The 17,594-nt window shown below is 37.2% G+C and overlaps 1 protein-coding gene across 4 annotated transcripts in view; it reads left to right on the top strand.

Moving 5' to 3' along the window:
- The window catches only part of IARS1 (isoleucyl-tRNA synthetase 1), a 111,242-nt gene that overhangs the window by 26,201 nt on the left and 67,447 nt on the right, over window positions 1–17,594 (top strand). For all 4 annotated transcript variants that reach the window (XM_013945289.2, XM_067303173.1, XM_013945290.2 and 1 more), the window contains 5 exons: window positions 3,057–3,117; window positions 4,853–4,948; window positions 8,941–9,063; window positions 10,378–10,469; window positions 15,859–15,957. In XM_013945289.2, the coding sequence (XP_013800743.2) occupies window positions 3,057–3,117; window positions 4,853–4,948; window positions 8,941–9,063; window positions 10,378–10,469; window positions 15,859–15,957 (471 nt within the window). The remainder of the gene's footprint in view (window positions 1–3,056; window positions 3,118–4,852; window positions 4,949–8,940; window positions 9,064–10,377; window positions 10,470–15,858; window positions 15,958–17,594) is intronic.

Genomic DNA, 17,594 nt, shown 5'->3' with positions numbered 1-17,594 from the left:
TTTTGGTCGTGTCCTCCCCTGCTTCAGAGTCATTAATAAAAATATTGAATAGCATCAGGGTCACGGTAGTCTCTGCCAGGATATTTTCTTCCAGTCTGATACTGAATTAAGAACAACTTTTTTTCCCCTTTTTTCAAGTGGTTGTGCATCCATGTAAACATGCACTTACCCAGTTAGCTTATGTTTCTATATTTTGTGTTAGAATGACATGTGAGAAACAGTGTCAAAGGACTGAGATTTAAATGTATCTGCTTTCTAGTTAAGCTAGTTCTTCTGCCTAAAAAAAGGAAGTAATTTGGCTTGATGTGGTTTATTCTTGACAAATTCATGCTCTGTGTTCTTTAGCACTACTTTTTTTTTTTTTTTAACTGCATAATCCCTTAAAGTTGAAACAGGTTATGTTATTCTGACTGTTACTTAAGTCCATCAGTGCTTCATTTCCCACTTTAAGTATTGGTACTATGTTCCTTTCCAGTCTTTAGAAACCTCTTCTGAGTTTTGAAAATTAAGCATATTACCAAAAAAACCTTGGCTTTCTTAAATGCTTTGGAATGAATTTCCTTAAGACTTGAAAAATGAGTAAGTTAGGCGTATTAAATTTTTTGGTCAACTTTTTTTGGTCCTGAATTCTTCTTTCCTTGGAAACTGTATAAATCTAATTTCAGTCTGGTCACAATCATTCTTTTCCTGTATCAGGGAAGGCACCAAGTGTTTCAGCCTCTTGCAATGTGTTGTCTGCTCTTCATCAGAACTGTGAAGTAACAGACCTGTGTTGCTCCTTAAAACAGCTAGAACTGAAAACCGTGTCTGACTCTGTCCCTGGTTCTGCAATATTTTTCGTTTAACCTTTATGACTTTTACCTCTCTGTGCCTAAGCGTAAGGGTGCCAGCATTTTCTGTTTTCCTTGCAGAGTGGTATGTTTTCCTTCTTCCCACAGCAGTGCTACGGTTGTCTCAAGCTGGCTTCTTTTTGGTCTGCTCCACTTTTTCTGTTATGTAATAAATTAGTTCTCTCAAATGTGAAACTCAGCACAGTTAAAAGGTGTTTGGTAGTTGGTAGTATACAAGTTCGTGGAAATGAACTTTCTTCCTCTTCAGGGTTTTTTTCTTTGTTTCTGTTTGTCTGCTTGTTTTAGCTGACTTGTAACTTCTTAGGCAGTTAGGCCCTCAAGGGAGAAATTCATGACACCTTGCTTTATACCAGCTGGCAAGTGGAGGTCAAGGAACAGATCTTATACTGAAAATTTTCTGTATCTGAAGCCATCTGAACTTCTGAAGTACTCTCAGTTATTGTTTTTTTTTTTTTTCCTTTCAAATCTGACTTGACTGTTTTTTCTTTCCCGTCTTCTCTCAGATGCAAATAATGGTAGATTTTTGTGTATGAGAGAATTGGAATATTTGTTCTTTGTTTCACTGGTAAGATGGCTACCATTTTTATCCAAGTACTTTCTGCTGCTTTGCAGAAATGGGTCTGGCCTGGTACACTGCCCTCCTTTTGGCCACTGAGTGCTTCGTTTATTCGTTGGTGACAGTGGTAGTTATGAAGCGGTTGAACACTTTCCTCCCTCTGTGTTAAGTTTTAGTCTACTTGCATATTAAACCCCTCGATTTATTTAAATTATTTTCCAGCGTATCACCGTTGTCTCTTTCTTTGGTTTCTAAATTGTTAACCCCTTGAAAGTGAAGGATTACTATGGTGGTCTTCAAAGAGTCTCCGTTAGACTTAAGTCACAAGAAAGCAGTGCAAAGTATTCTAGGTATCAAAAGAGAAAGTCAGGAATGTGATCCATAGCCCTTGCCTTTCATGCAGTGGTGTTGCATTAAAAATATAATACCCTCTTTCCCCCCCCCCCCCCCCCCCAGTTGGGTGTTTCACATCTTGTGTCTGAGCGTTCCCACCTCTGGGGCTGAGCGGTGGAATGATTCTCTCATCTGATACTGATTGGGCAGCTCAAACTTTCCTAATGCTGTTGCTAACATAAAATTTATCAGCCATTAATGAAGCTGTGGCTTAGAACAGAAATCTCCCCCTTACCTTTGCCTGGTGGATGTCCTGGATGCTGAGCTGGGGAATCATGCTCTTTAATTTGTTTTTGGCATAAATACTGCTCAAGTTCCTTATTGTACAGTGAAACAACTATGAAGAGTTTTGCACTCTCAAGTAGTCTAATTTTGTATGGTTTGACCATTATTTTGGAAGATGTGGATGTAAAACAACTGGAGTGGAGGGAAAGATCACGTCTCTGTGACATCCACACCGGTATCCCACCTGCTAGATAAAGATATGGAGGTTGGCCCTTCTAAAGTTGTGCTTTAACTAGGTTGCTGGTGGGGGGTGTTGTGTGTGTGTGTGCATGGTGTTGTTTTTGTTTTAAATGGAAGATTTAAGCACTTTCAGGAGTGTTCTGAGCTGTGAATCCCAATCTAATTGCCATCATTGCCATCTACAGTCAGATGTTAGACACCTGAAGAGTGCCAGACACAGGCTATATCTCTGTTTTACCTTTCTGGTTAGGCACAGGTGGCTCCCCAGTCAGTCCATGGAGAGTTTAGATTCCTAGTTTCACAACAAGAAATGACCCAAGCTTTAGATGCTGTAATACTCAATATCATGAACCTTTGTGCTGATAAACTTTAGCTATTTTGGATCAGTGCTTATTTAGTTCTGTTGAACATGCTGAGCTATAGATGACAGCTCCATTTGAAATTACTTTTTTTTTTTTTATCCTGAAGCTTCTAGTCCAGCTTTACCACAAATAGAATTTGTTATTAGTGCTTAATTAATATATTTAATTTAAAATGGTTGCTTGATTGAAAGACAAGGTATACCAGTTGACTGTTACTAGAGATGCATTAACACATTAGGGTTTTCATCCTACTTTTGAGTTGTCAAGTATAGAAATGGAAGCAAACTCTTCAGAAAATACTCTTCACCTGATGAAGTAAAATTCTGTTATGGAGGGGAAAAGGGGAATAGGAAAAACAGCGTTGTAACCAGTCGACTAAGCAATTGACCAGTTGTTAATTTGTGTTCGTGTGTGTCTTTTTCCCTTCAGGTTTCCTGGCATTGCTCTTAAAGGCAAGAAATATAAACCACTCTTTGAATATTTTATTAAGGTAAGATAAGTCAGTTTGCTGTTTAGATGTAGAATACAAAGACAGAAGTAGAAACAACTCTGTATTTCTTGTTGTTATTTTTTATATATTTATGCATATCTTTGTGTGTGTGTGTGTATATATATATATATTTTTTTAAATGGAAGATTTAAGCACTTTCAGGAGTGTTCTGAGCTGTGAATCCCAAACTAATATTCCCAATCTATATATATTTATATATATCCCAATATCCCAATCTATATATATAAAAAATATATATATAGTCTTGTTTCCTAATAACAAATATCATGCTGTGTTAAGGTAGCCTTAACTCCTAGTGAAAGGTTAAACAGAATGTTGGCTGTTATTTCTTTATTTTTTCTTAAGTTTTAAATATATCCAGAGTAAGAATTCAGTGATTAAACACTACCATGACTTCAGGTTACAGAGAAATTTCCCCAGAACATTAATGAATAGGCAGTATTCTCTCAACTTTTTGTCTGGTGAACTTGTCTTCTGCTCTTTAGGTCCACAAATTTTGTATTCACAAGAGAATGAGTTGACTGTGGATAATAGTCACAGACTTGTAGTATTTTCTGTTGAAGAATTAAAAGTTTTTGCTAGAATAACTATTAGTATTTCTGGTCTTTATGGGTGTCCTTTGAAGCATTTAAGTGCTGCATAAATCTAACATGGTTAATGATAGCACCACAGATGATATTAAAATAAACAAAATAAGAGAGGGGGTAGAGAAATGATATATTCTTTAAAAAAAAAAAAATTTTAGAAAATTAAATTCTTCAAAGACTTTAAATGGATTACAGTACTGCTGGCCAAGCACCTAGGGATTCATTCATTTGTGACTACCATCTGTTCTGAAGTATGTGCTGAAGTCAGCAAAGGTGAGAAAACCTCTGTAGGACACAGGACCTATTATTTCTAGAGAAAGGTCAAACACATAGCTGGATCCGGTAAACTAGACTGCAGATGTAAAGGTTGGGGATACATGACAAAATTTTTTGAGTACTTTAGAGGAGCTGATTGGCATATACAACTTTTTCTCAGAATGGATTTCTTATTCTCAAAATATCCCTCTTCAGAACAAGCCAAATCTAATATTCTGTAACAAATCTGATTCAGCTGTGATTGTCTGCAGTAATTCTTCTTACTACTTTTATATTAACTGAGCAACAGAAAATTGCTCCTTATTCTTAATTATCTACATACTGAACCCACTGCAGTCTTTCAGATTAGTTCTTCCTTTTTTTTTCCCTCCTTTTTACTTGGTACTTACCACCTTCTTCTCTGGAGGAAATAAAGGAAATCTATCACTAGAAATAAACTTTTTTTGAGATTAGAAGGTATGGTAGACATAAAGAAGTCCCCTTGTTTTTTTTGCTTTTTTTTTTTTTTTTTTTTTAATATAGAATGCCTGCAGCTTTCTTGCTTGTATCCTCATTTATAGGAGCATGTTGATTTGTATTCTGCTAAGCACTGAACTGTGTGTTGATTCCAGGCTTGAAGATTAACTGACTCCATGAGGCTTTCTAGAGAGGTCTTAGGTTTAATCGTAATTGATGTTGTTTAAATGAAATGGACAAACTGGGTGTCTTCTCTATGGGAAATGGTTGCATAACATTAGGTTTATCTCTCTTTAATGTGTGTAATTTATTTCTAATGCAGCTGTTGACTCTTGAGGGTGGCCAGTTGTATGTAGCTCCTCTGTGTTCTAAGAATGCATGTTTTTGTGTTACAGTGCAAAGATACTGGTGCTTTTACCGTGGTAGTAGACAATTATGTGAAGGAGGAGGAAGGCACAGGAGTTGTGCATCAGGCCCCCTATTTTGGTGCTGTGAGTATGAACTATATATTTATTATGCTGATTTTGTTCCAAAGCCTATTCCTCAGCCTTCGATGCTACTACAAACTATGTGTCAGGGTGACAGTGATATTTAAAAAAAAAAAAAACCCATACATATGCAGAATACAGAATTGTATTCCTGTGGGCCATTTCTTTGTATGTACTCGTCTTTCGTGTGCTAGGTTGGAGAGGTTAGGTGTCTGTTGTTTTGGTTGTTCTTGTCATATGTGAAGTGAACTCAGCACTGTATCTTCTTCTTCTCTTAGCTTTTTGAAAGTCTAAAGTCACAACTTCAAGAAGAAATGACCTATTGCATTGATAGAGTAAAAATTTGCTATGCTAAGTCATAATTTTGGATGGTAACTGCACTTCTGTTCAGCACGTTGCTCCTCTTCAGTGCTTCAGTTTCATTACTCTGTGCATTTGGAGTGCCAGAAAAGAGTTTGAGTGCTTTTGTACTGAGACTTTATCCCTTGGTGTAACAGGATTTTGTTATGCTCTGTTCTTTTTTTCTGTCCACTAAGATATTTTATTGTCCTTTCCCTTAGTCTCCTCTTTTGAAGGTTAAGAGGAATAACTTTTCATGGATTTCATCACTTCAGTTTTTAGATACAGAAATCATAGCAGTAGTTCAGACTCACTGTCCTTGTCACAGAGTCCTGTCTTCAGCCGTAATCCAGAGATGCCCTCAAAAAATTTTGAGACCTGCCGATGGCCAGCAATTGGTGATCCCTGAAGCACACACTCTGTCATCATTTCCAGAAACTGCTGGCATTAATTGTAGACCCTTTTTGTATTCATATGAATATCCTATCCTTTTTCTATGTCCTTTTGATGCGTTTTTTCTGAAGGATGCATCCATTTTAATGTTTTGTTTCCCTTATCAAGATGAAAATTGATATGAAGAGATGTCCCCACATAATACAGCTGTTAAGCTATTAAACTTTTGCCAAATATAAGCTACCATACAATATCAGGTAGCTCACAGTTATTTCAGTTTGAAAGAAATCAAAATGAAAAAGAAATAGCTCACAAAACAAGACAAACCTTCATAAAAACCTCTTTATAAAGTCTTTGTATCTCCAGATTAACATGACACTAAAACTCAGCAGCTCGGGCTCTTCTCATATGTGTTAGAGAATATCGGACTGAAGCTGTCCAGAATTAATTGCTTAGCATAACTTGCTTAGCATTAGTAGCTAAATTTGCTGAAGCCTTAGGCCTCAGGCTGTGAACTTTTACTTAGATAAGTAAAAGGGGGCCCCAGAGCCGGTTCAAGCTGGAGGGATAAAGAAGTTACGCGGACAGCAGGAGTAGCCAACCTTGAAGATAAGAAGCAGCCTGCCTAGAGACAATGAAGGGGCCCAAGGAAGAAGGGGAAGAACCCAGACCTAACTGTTATTATTGGTCCAAACTATCGCTTAAGGGGTGGGGAATTTAGATTGTAGGGATATAATTGCCCAGGGATTTCTTTGTTCAGGGTCCCTCTTTGGAGGCACCCAGCTTGAGCTGTAATTACCGCACGTGTATCATTAAATTTTATTTCTCTTCAATCTGACTTCGAACTTCTGCCTCAGCAGGAACCTTGGGTCGGACCCTGTTATGGAGGCCGGCAAGCCTGATTTTCCATAACATGTGTAGGGTTTGTCTACAATTAACTTAAAACTTTAGTAATATTTTAGTTTGCATAAAGCCCTAGTTTGCAGTGACTGCTCTGAGTGTGAGTCAAATTTCATGTTGCTGTTGCACTCTTTCCGATAAGTTGAAAAAATACTCTTTATTTTGGTATAAGAGGCTGCAAGTAAACCTTGTCACTTCAGTTTTTTGTTGTTTTTTATGTTTCAAATTTCAAGTAGAAAAGCTTTGAGTTATTCTTATCAGTGAGCTCTCAATAGCTTTTGCTTCAATAATTTTGTGGTGATTGTGTGTGTGTATGTGTAATCTTTTGAGAGATCTAATTGTGACAGGCTTACAGAAGTGAATGCTGATTTCAGTTCTGGAAAGAACTGAAATGAGTCCTTTTTTCCAGTGGAACTTAGGATTTGTGGGTTTCTCTATGTGCCTGAATGTATTTCTCAGTTGTGTTTACTGAAGCAAACCTTCATTAAAACAAGTGGCAGGTCAGTCTGGAAGGCTTTTACTTTCAAGTTTGAGATCTTCAAAAGAAAGGAACTAACTGTAGAAAACCGAAACAGCAGAGCCCTTCGTATATCATTGGCCACATCAGCAATGCAAATCAAACTGTACCATCTCTTGACCTGGGTCCTCTGAAATGGAAGGTTCGTTATTATGTTTTAGCTAGATTGTCAGTGTGCCAGGCTTTGTACTCTTTGCTGGCTGCTTCTTCAAAGCCTTTTACTGTTCACTGCCAAATCAGGGTTGATGTTAGTTCTGTCATCTGGTCTACATTTTAACATTGCACTCTGCTTGCTATATCTCAACAATAAGAGCTGATGAAAGCTCAACTGAGAACTGGCTTATCTCAGTTAATCTGTTGACTGAAGTAGCTGGTTGACCAAGAGGAGGCTGAATAAGCATCATGTCTGTCCACAGCATCCGAGAAGTGGGAAGAGGCTGTGGTCTGTAGAGCAATTGAGTGCTATAGCTGAAGTGGTTTTTAATTTCTACATGTAATGCCTTAGTGCTTGTAAAAGCTGACTTCACTATCACTGTGGATGAGTTTCATTATGTCCTGTAGAACATAGTGTGGGTCAACTGGCAATGTCCACCAGATCTGGCTTGAAGGAGCTGGGAACCACTGGAACTAGTGGGTGGTGTTGGAGGTACAAGATGAGGTCTAGCATTTAACTGAGAATTACCGTTGCTACAGCCACAGAGGGGGTCTAGAATCCCTGTTTTGTCACCCCAAAGGTTGGATCACCATTATTTGTTAGATCTAGGAAAGGAGAATTCTGCTAGCTACTGAAACATTTAAACACTTGCTTCTGTTATGATCTCCTTGATCAAGCTGGAAAAATTGCTTTAGAGTGCAGCTCTGTCAAATAGCTGCTGTGTCCTTGTTTTACAAAAAGTAAATGAGCTCTAAGCATAGAGGAGGCTGACAGTTCAACTGCAGCCAGTTTTGACAGACAAGGTCACCATAGGTTCCATTTCACACTAGACAAAACTACAGTTTTTGTGCCCAAAGTCTGTTTCTCCCCTGCCTGGTCAGATCAGCAATACAAGAACCTCTAAAACTCAGAAAGCAACCTAACTTGATGCAGACTTAGGATCTTTTCTTCGAGGAAAATGGAGCGATTCTGTGAATGCTGAGAGTGATTGATCTGCTACTGTTTCCACCATCATCGCCCCCCACCCAGACCCCCAATAATGTTCTATCATGAGAAGTTTAAAGTGACACCTTCTCCCCCTGCCCCCTTTACTGTTACAGGAAATTAAAAATTAGAACTAAGGCTGTGGTGATGTCCATATGTGATATTTGGTCAGTATTGTTGTGTATAGGCCAAGAAAGACTGAGAAGCATAGATTTAAAGACATTAGATTACTAAGACGTTCAGAAAATGGGCTTTCTTATGCTGGGTTCAGGAATTAAATTGATTAAAACAACCTGGCTTATGAAAAATGCCACACGGGCTTGTGCGTTATACAGAAATTGGTCTTTATTGACTGGTACAATAGTATGGCCTAGAGGTTGTCAGCTCCCTTCCTACGTAATAATGGCCTGAAGCTGTTGACTACCTGTGTGTGTCTAGGTATATGCACAGAAGCACACGCACATATCCCCTCTACTATGGGGGAGAAAATGCATGTACTCAGAAGAAAATATCTTTGTGATGAATAAAAGTACAATCCTTGAAAATACGTCTTTTCCTATGCATATTTTGGATTAGTGGTGACCGAGTATTTTGCTATTCTTGTCCAGTCATTGCATTTAATATTTAACATTTAATTTCTTTTTCCAGGCATGGGTATTTTAACCAGTATTTTAGATTTCTATAACTTTGTACTTTTCTCTTTTGTAGGATGATTACAGAGTCTGCATGGATTTTAATATTATTCAGAAAGATTCTGTGCCAGTTTGTCCTGTTGATGCATCAGGCTGCTTCACAGCCGAAGTGACTGACTTTGCTGGACAGTATGTGAAGGTTGGTGATCTTGGAGGAAGTAAATTACTGCTTTATTTAAGATAATATTTATAAGTGGTAGAAGTTTTTGTTTACCTGAATGACTTTGTCTTCAGTGTGTCTTTGGTGTCTGGAAAAAACAAAATGTCTTTTGATACTTGGGACAATGTCAGGTTTGTTTATTACAGTATTGGCAAATAAGGAATTTGAAACATAAGCAATATTGTAAATCTCATAATGAAAGGGAAAAGAATAGAAATATCTCTGGTTCATATCTGTTATAGTAAGACTTGCAATTTTCTCCCTGGTTCTTATGGAAATGTTATATATGTAGTCTGTAGGTCTGTGTGCACCGGCATGTATTCCCGTTGCCTCCAGATAATTTCTGAATTCACAGATGTCAGGGAAAGGTCTCCAAAGTAATTAAGTTTATACAAGTCTTGTTGTACTAGGTGGCTGGTTAGAGGAGAAAAAATGAGTCATTTCTCCCCAGTTGTGGGAAAAGTTGCCATGTGAATTTACTTGTTAATGGATGCAAGAGTATCCATGCGAAGGGAGCCCCAAAGGAACCCCAAATTATTACAAATAAAAATCAGTAGGAATGTGTCATTAGTATTATGTACTCAGGAAATAAATTGTTTTTAATCGGGGTTCCCCACTGCTAAACTGGGTAGCAAAGCATGTTCATATAAAGGCAGTTTACAGGAGAAAGGCTTAAAATCTTGTTTTATCAAAAAATACGTGTATATTTTGATTTTTTTCACTTTCTTAATGTCTTGTTGACACTCATTTGTCCAGCAGGTTGTCTTTGAATATTAATGCACAGTTTTCACTCCTAGCTTAGAGTATCAATCTCCGTAGTTAGTAAGGTGCATCAGCTTCTATAACTGTGGTCACATGTTGGAGGAACATGGTGTTGTGAAGTCTAAATATTAGGTAAGAGGCACCTACATGGCTGCTTTTATCGAGTCTTCTGATTTTTTTGACAGGATTTAAGATATTACTTAATGCAAGTTCTGGTTGGTATGAATGCTGCAGATAATTTGTATTTCATAGTTTTGTGTATGTCGAAACACAGTTAAGGACAAGATGGGATTGATGCTATATACCAGGATTTTGGGAGCAAGTCATTTCTCAAGTTTGAATGTTTTGTTATGGCGCGTCTGCAGTAAATGAATAAATTGTGCAGAAGCTTCCTGGTTTTTGTGTGAATGTTAGACTATTTGTAGATATGTGGGTTTTTTTTCAGCTGGATGGTGAAGACCAATCCTGTAATAGCTTACTGAAATAGTGAAAATTATATTCCAAGGAAATCTTTTTATTCTGTCTTTTTAGGATGCAGATAAGAACATCATTAAATTACTGAAAGAGAAAGGCAGACTGGTTCACAGCAGTAGTTTTAAGCACAGCTATCCTTTCTGCTGGAGGTAAGGAGAGAAATGCATATGGCTTTCAGATTGAAGGTTGTAACTGAGTAGTTTCATCAAATTTGTCTCTTCTTTTGTCCCCTTCCTCAACCTCCTTATACTTTTTTTAACAAGGCTAAAAGTACCACAAGTCAAGACTATTGACTGAGAGGGGCTCCAGTTTTGGGTTAAAATCCAAATAAATAAGAAGTTCAGTATAAAAGTTGAGTAAATTAAAAAAGAAAAACAAAAGTAAGTTCAGTAGTCAGGTTTAGTAAGCATATTATATTGAAAATTTTTGTTATAAGTTTAAGAAACACTTTAAAATCTAGTTTAATTTTTGAAATCACTTGAAAATTTTGATAGTCATATGTGATGCATTCAGCCCTTGTATTGATGTAATGGTGATAAAAAGTTTTCTCTATACCTAGCTTTAATGCTACCAGGTGAAGTGCTTTAGCAGTGAGCATTTATCTTTGCTCTGTAGCAAGAATAACCTTTACTTGCCTTTGAATAGCATGATTGTTTCTTTTTTTTTTTTTTCCTAAGAGCTACCTAGAGGAGGGAGGGGAAATGCTCTTCAAGTGTTATGTCCTTGGTGAGTTGGGACAGGTTTTGATAGATGGTATTCCAAAACCAAACAACAGTTGTATTTTTCTTATGTAACAATTCAAATTTACAGTCATGGGCTTTTGAGACAAACCAGTAACAGAAGTGCTGATTCTGTAGAACATACTTAATCCTGCCACTCTGTTGACATTTTTGTTGATTGATGATAAGTTGCAGGCAGCACCTAGCAGCAAATTATCTGGTGGGAAGAACAGAATAATGGATTCTACTTGAAAAGCTCATTTCACTGCCATCAGAAATCAAACCATAATTGGAATATGCTAAAAGTAGAAGAGTAGTTCTTGACTTCGCACATCATTATAAGTTATTTTGATTAATGTAGGAAAACTTTGAAATTAGACTCTGCTACTTAAAGTACTATTGTTCATGCTTTTCCCTGAAACCAGGCAGTTGTCGAATCCTGAATATGTTGAGATGTTTTCCTTCCTTTTATGCATCATCAAATGAGGGGCCTTTTTTGCACTGTAATCTTGTTACTGTGATATGTAGTAATTCTCTCTCAATTAAATTAAAAAATTTAAAGGAGAGGAAAATAGAGAAACTTGGTAAGTACATATAATTTTCAGTTAGAATTCCCCTTCATTGGAATTGCTGAGAAAAGAGATCATGGGCTGAATCCATGTACATTTGAGAGCTTGATAGTCTAAATGCTCATATGGTCTAGGTAGCAGGCAATTTAACAACTCTTTAATTAAAAAAAAAGGGGGGGGGGCGGGGGCGGCAAAGATAACAAGTGTGACAGCTGTAGTGCCCGTTGCAGCTACTGTGTGCTGTTTTATTTGGAAGCAATATTGGGAAGCTCTGTCATTGACAGATGCAGAGTTTTGTCTTTTTAAGCCAGTGAAAGCAAAGCAAAGATCACCATGTGTTTTAAACAGCTGTGCAGTCCAAATCAAATATGAAAAAACTTTTGGGAATGTGCAGTGTCCATAGAGAACATTCTTTCCAGCCTTTATCTTTCCATGTATAAAGGGTTCCCCCCTCCTCCAGGGAATGTTAGTTTTATGGCACTGCTAAGGACCAGTGAGTTTGCTTAGGTGCTTCAGTTCCTCTGATACAATTCTAAAGGGCACATTTGTAAGCAAGCATGCTCCCACTACCCTTCACCAAAGGTGGTGCTGGTACTGAGTTTAAAAACTATTTCTGTATGCGATAGGATGATATTCCAAAGCTGAATGTGTTACTCTATCAGGTCTTAACATGCACTGTGAAGCTGCATATCAGAGCAAAATAGCAAACATTTTTAAGTTGTTGAAATAAGGTATTCTTGCTACACTTTATCTGCTTTAAAGCCTGTGTCCTTGGGTGGTGCTTTTCACTGCATCATCCCAATATTTTGCCTGAACTTTTTGTCTTATCTTTCACATATTGACTTGTTCAACCTGAGCTCGTTGTTACTGTAACATACAGCGCACAGGTCCATTAATATAAGTACTTCTTGAACTCTAGGTAGAACATCCACCTCAAGAAGTACCAACTCTTGCTAGCATATGAAGACCAATCCTCTGGTCTTTGGGATTAGGGGGTTTATTTCAGTTGAATTTAAATTGAATTTCTTTCAATTCTTCCTGATTTTTGTGCGAGTTTGCTCCATTGTGTTGCCAAAAAAAAAAATAAAAGTGATACGGAAGGGGATTATTATGTCTTGTTTTAATCATGTGTTCTTTATGGCATCTGCAGCCTTTTTGCCTTCTGCCTCATCTATTTTATGTTTTAAATGTTCAAGCAGCTGTGTATACTTTTAAAAAGCTGGACTGCATTGTGTCTGTACTTGAACATGATCTCTCAGTTTTCACATCAGCATTGCAGCTGATCCCCGTTGCAGACTTACCTCTGCTTCTATGTCCAGTTTCGTACTGTTAGTAAATTGAGTTGATCAGTCTTGATCCTTTGTGAAGTATTGAAGCAGCACAGATCTGAAGTTAGACGGTTGGGTTGAAGTTGGACAATTTTGTGGAAGCATTAAGAGTCGTTGTACTAAATCAGATCAAACATCCATCTGTTTCATCAGACAATGTCCAGAATTGAACGTGTGGGGAAAAAAAATGAAAACAAGCATGCATTCAGTGTAGTACTCCCTTGGCTTCCAGTGATTTTCAGATAATGGATTTCCTGAGCCAGCATCACTGTCATAACTGACTCGAGTAATGTGGTTGTGTTTGTGGGTTTCTTCCCTTTCTTTTTTCTTCTTTTATGTTTTTCCTTTTATTTTCCTTTATTTATTTATTATTCTTTAATCATGCTATATTCTGACTGAGGAGATCTAGCAGACCTCCTGTGACTATTCTACTTCATAGGAACAAATCCTTGCCTTCCTGTTTTGCAAGGAACCTATTTAAGTCTCCCCAAAATGGCTTGGTTTATGTGGAAAGGGGAAACCTCCCTTCAGTTTAGATAGAGAGTTTAGGCAGGTATCCATCTCTACCTTGAGGTCTGGCTGGATAGCTTTTCCCCTTGTCCTGTATTAATGCAAAACACAACCCAGTAATAGGAATTTTTCATTCAGTTCTCAGCAAAGAAGAACTTCAACCCTCTCGACTCATTGAGAGGCAGGACTGGGTAAGATATTAATGGCTGGGCAATTTGTCAATACCTTGTTCTCTCCCTCTCTCCACTCCTGCTCCCCCCCTTTGGTGAGGTAGTGCTTGGCAGTACAACTAGAAGGGAGAAAATATTCAGGGAAACCATGCCATCTGCCCTGTCTTACTACCCTCCTGTGGAGGGAGACTGTTCTCTGTGGGTGCTTTGGAGTGGATCCTTTGCATCTGAAGCTACTTCTGCACTAAAGCATGTTGTTAGTCAGCCCTATCTGCCAGCTACTTGCTCCTGATAGAGCATGGGTGCAAATTTATTGTCCCCGCATTCTTTTTGCAACACGTTGATATGACCATATCAGAAACTGTTACTATCAGATTTTATTATTGTTGTTCCTGGTAATTCAAAATCTTATATGTGATGGCAATTCATCATTCTTTAGGACATTTTAAACAAGATGCTCAATAAAACTAACATACTTTTGAAGTGTCCTGTAGTTTGCAAAATACTTCCTTTTAACTCTAGTTTTGCTGCTGCCTGAGGAGTTAACTGTTCCCTTTTATACGTGTTAGAACTTAAATTTGAGAAGCAGAACTTACTAGCTTAATATGTTTGCTTTTGACAGATAGATCATTGCTATATTATTATTGCTTTGAGCTCTTACCCTTTACTGTAAAGTTAGTTATAGATACTTTAACTCTTAAAAGACACAAATTGAAGTGCAAATCTTATATTTAAAAGGAAATATCTTCTAAAATATGGTATCAAGAGAGCAAGTGGTTTGTCTTTTTTATTATTGGACTGTATGCAATGTGATTGCTTTTTTTTTTTTTTTTTTTTTTCCTCTCCAGGTTTTAACAACCTTTGCTGTGAATTTTCTTCTTTCTTCTACTGGTCAGGCAGGTGTACCATTAGGAAGTGTCTTCACAGTAGTTTTGATTTACATCATAATCTACAGTAGTTTGCTTACTTCAAATGAGTAAATAGATATAAGTAAAATAAGCATTTTAAGATTGGGTTGTTTACAATAATTGACTGCCTGTAGGAGATAATGGTAGCTTCTCAGGGCCTTTGGTTGCAAGTTACTGCTGAGCAAATTTATTTCCAAGTTCCGAGGCAAACTGTCTTATAAAACAAACAAAAAACAAAAACAGAAAAAAACCAGTAATGCTTTGAGAAACACTTTGTGGTGGGTTGATGTTAAGGAAGACTGAACTTCTTGTCCCAGCACTGTTGAAGCTGCTATGTAGCAGTAGATGAATTCCTTCCCCTAGGCCTCAGTCTCCTTTTCTAAGATTGCAATGCTGAGATAGATGTAAACTTTTAGAAATCTCTGAACTCTCCTATAATGTTCTTTACACACTATTAGATCACCAGATTCTTTAGAAGGGTACATATTACTTTTACATGCTCTCAAGACTTCAAGCCATAGTATTATGGACCTGCCAAATAGGAGACCTGTTTGAGTCCTCAATGCAGTCAGATGCTTAAAGATATTAATTTTACTAGGTAATTTAGGGAATTTATCAGAGTCTGTGCAGTCTGCCCTACAGTGAGCCCAGGTTCTGACTCTCCCCTTTACTGCACAAGGGTTTTATGACTTGTATTGAAAGTTGAGGTAAGGAATTTATTATGATGACTTGATCACTTCTTTCTTCTTCTGCTTATCTGTATCTTTTCCTTTCCTTCTCCCCCTGGTATGGGACATTCATCTAGTTAGCTCTGGGTACTATTACTCCGTCTTTATGGTTTACTCTTTTAACCACCATTAATAAAAACATAGCTTCTAGCTTTTCAAGTTAGATATACACAGGTTTAAAAAAAAAAAAAGTACAGAATGAACTCACCTGGAAGGTTTAAATTGGACTGATTTTAATACTTACTGAAGTTGATAGTATTGTTATATGCAGGTATATAAAATTCCAGTACAGTTTGAATGTTCTCATGATTTCTCTTGCTATAAAAACTCATTAAATTGCTGGTTTTAAATTTTTTTATTTTTTAAAGTTTTTAATATAATAATTCATGTAAGTGTAATGATTTGTGTAGTAATCATAATAATAGTAACAATTTAAAAAACCCACCTTTGTTAATGTGATAATACTTCGAGTAGTACAATTAATTCAGTCTGTGGAGAAGAGATTGTGATGTACAAAAACACATTTTAAAGAGCACTTTATAAATACCATAGCCCTGAAAATGTTTTTGTTTGTTTTGGTCTCTCCCCCAACACCTTCTCTTACAGGTCAGATACTCCATTGATATACAAAGCTGTGCCAAGTTGGTTTGTAAGAGTGGAGCACATGGTGGAGAAGCTACTGGAGAATAATGCGCAATGCTACTGGTAATGTCTCTTGCATATATTTGTTCTTTAAAGAAACAAAAACACCAAAACTTTCCCATCTTTGGTGTGCTAATTTTGCATCGTATTTCCATTCTGTCTTTCTTAGTCAATGTTATTGGAATGGAGCTAGCAACTAGCTCTGAACAGTGTCTTATCTCAGGCTTCCTGAATGGGCCTCAATCTCATGAGCCTGGTGCATGAACATGGTTGTGCACTCTTCCTTACTTGCTTCTGAGAAGGCATTCTTTACTGGTATAAAATCCCATGAAAAACATATTTTAGTGTGTAATTAAGGTTGAGTATGTACTAATAATTTACAATGAAATACATTATGAGGTTGTAAAAAGTATCCTCAAATCATGTGATGCAACCCTAGGAAATTTGGCGTGAGAGAGAAACTGCAAAGGAATCTCAACATGAGGAACCATGGAAATGCACAGTTAAGCCACCCAAACAGGTTCTCTAGAGAGGAATTTAGGTAGCTAAACTCTGGGTATTCATGGTTTCAAATTAAACTAATTTTTAGACAACTTTTTTCTCTTCATCTGCTTATTACAAGATAAGGTTGATACTTTGCCATAGGTGCATCTGAAGAGCTGTAAGGCAAAAAAAAAAAAAAAAAAAAGACCCTCAAACAACCTCACAACCTCCCCCCTTTAGATTTTGAAACATGTAAATTCAGAGTTTCAGAAGTTTGATTAAAAATACACTACTTGTGGCAAAAAATAAATCTTCATATGCGTATAAGGAACTTGAAAAATATTTGTGTGAAACTTATGTGAAAAGAAATAGATAACAAATAGTTCTAAGTAATTTAAATATATTACTGAATTGGGTATAAGAGGGAACTACTAGAGATGATAGCCATTTTGGGAGTCCATGATAGGGTCTGTGTGCTACAAAAGCACTCCATAAATTTGTCTTCTCCACCTTCATAACCTTCACTTTTTCCAAGCTTGTCCTGATACCTTCCCTCCCCTCCCTGCCAAATAGTCTGTGCCTGGGAAGTTGAGATGAGATGGTGAAAAATGTGGAGGTTGTGTCTTTGTTCAGTTGTACCATGTGCCGTTTCTGCCGCTCAATCTTTCAATGCAAGGACTGCAGCAGAGTCGGGCTTCTAGTGCCGTGTGCCTCTGGTCTGCAGCTGCATTCGTGTTCAAGAAGGTGACTCAGCTTTAGTGAACGATTACAGATTATGCTGTGTTTCTTCATAGACAATGGTTAGCAATTAAATTCTCCATGAACAACTTCTGCGCAACTGCTTACCTGGTACAAGCACTGTAAATGTTGCAATATGTGACAAGTTGAGTGATCCATGATACAGACTATCCAAAAATGTTGCAAAGCTGTCTTGCTAACTTGCAATAAGCACATGCTTGATATGTAAGAAGACTTTATAGATTACTAAGTGTTGCTTTCATTTTTCCATAACAGAACATGCTGTGATCCTCCTTTTGGGGAAAAATAAGCTGGAGAGGGGGTGAAAGTGTTTGTTCTTAGCTTTAATTAGCTTTCTCAAGATGCTTTTACTGTTTTGATGACTGCCAGTAGACCTGCATACTTAATTTTCACATAAACATAAGAAAAATATAATGACCCTATGAGGAAAAGAAAATGCTTGAATAGTTAAGCTAGTT

This window comes from Apteryx mantelli, chromosome 12, assembly GCF_036417845.1.
Source record: "Apteryx mantelli isolate bAptMan1 chromosome 12, bAptMan1.hap1, whole genome shotgun sequence".
Lineage (NCBI taxonomy): Eukaryota > Metazoa > Chordata > Aves > Apterygiformes > Apterygidae > Apteryx > Apteryx mantelli.
Note: the sequence above shows the minus strand (reverse complement) of the source record. Positions and strands in the feature narration are given on the sequence as shown.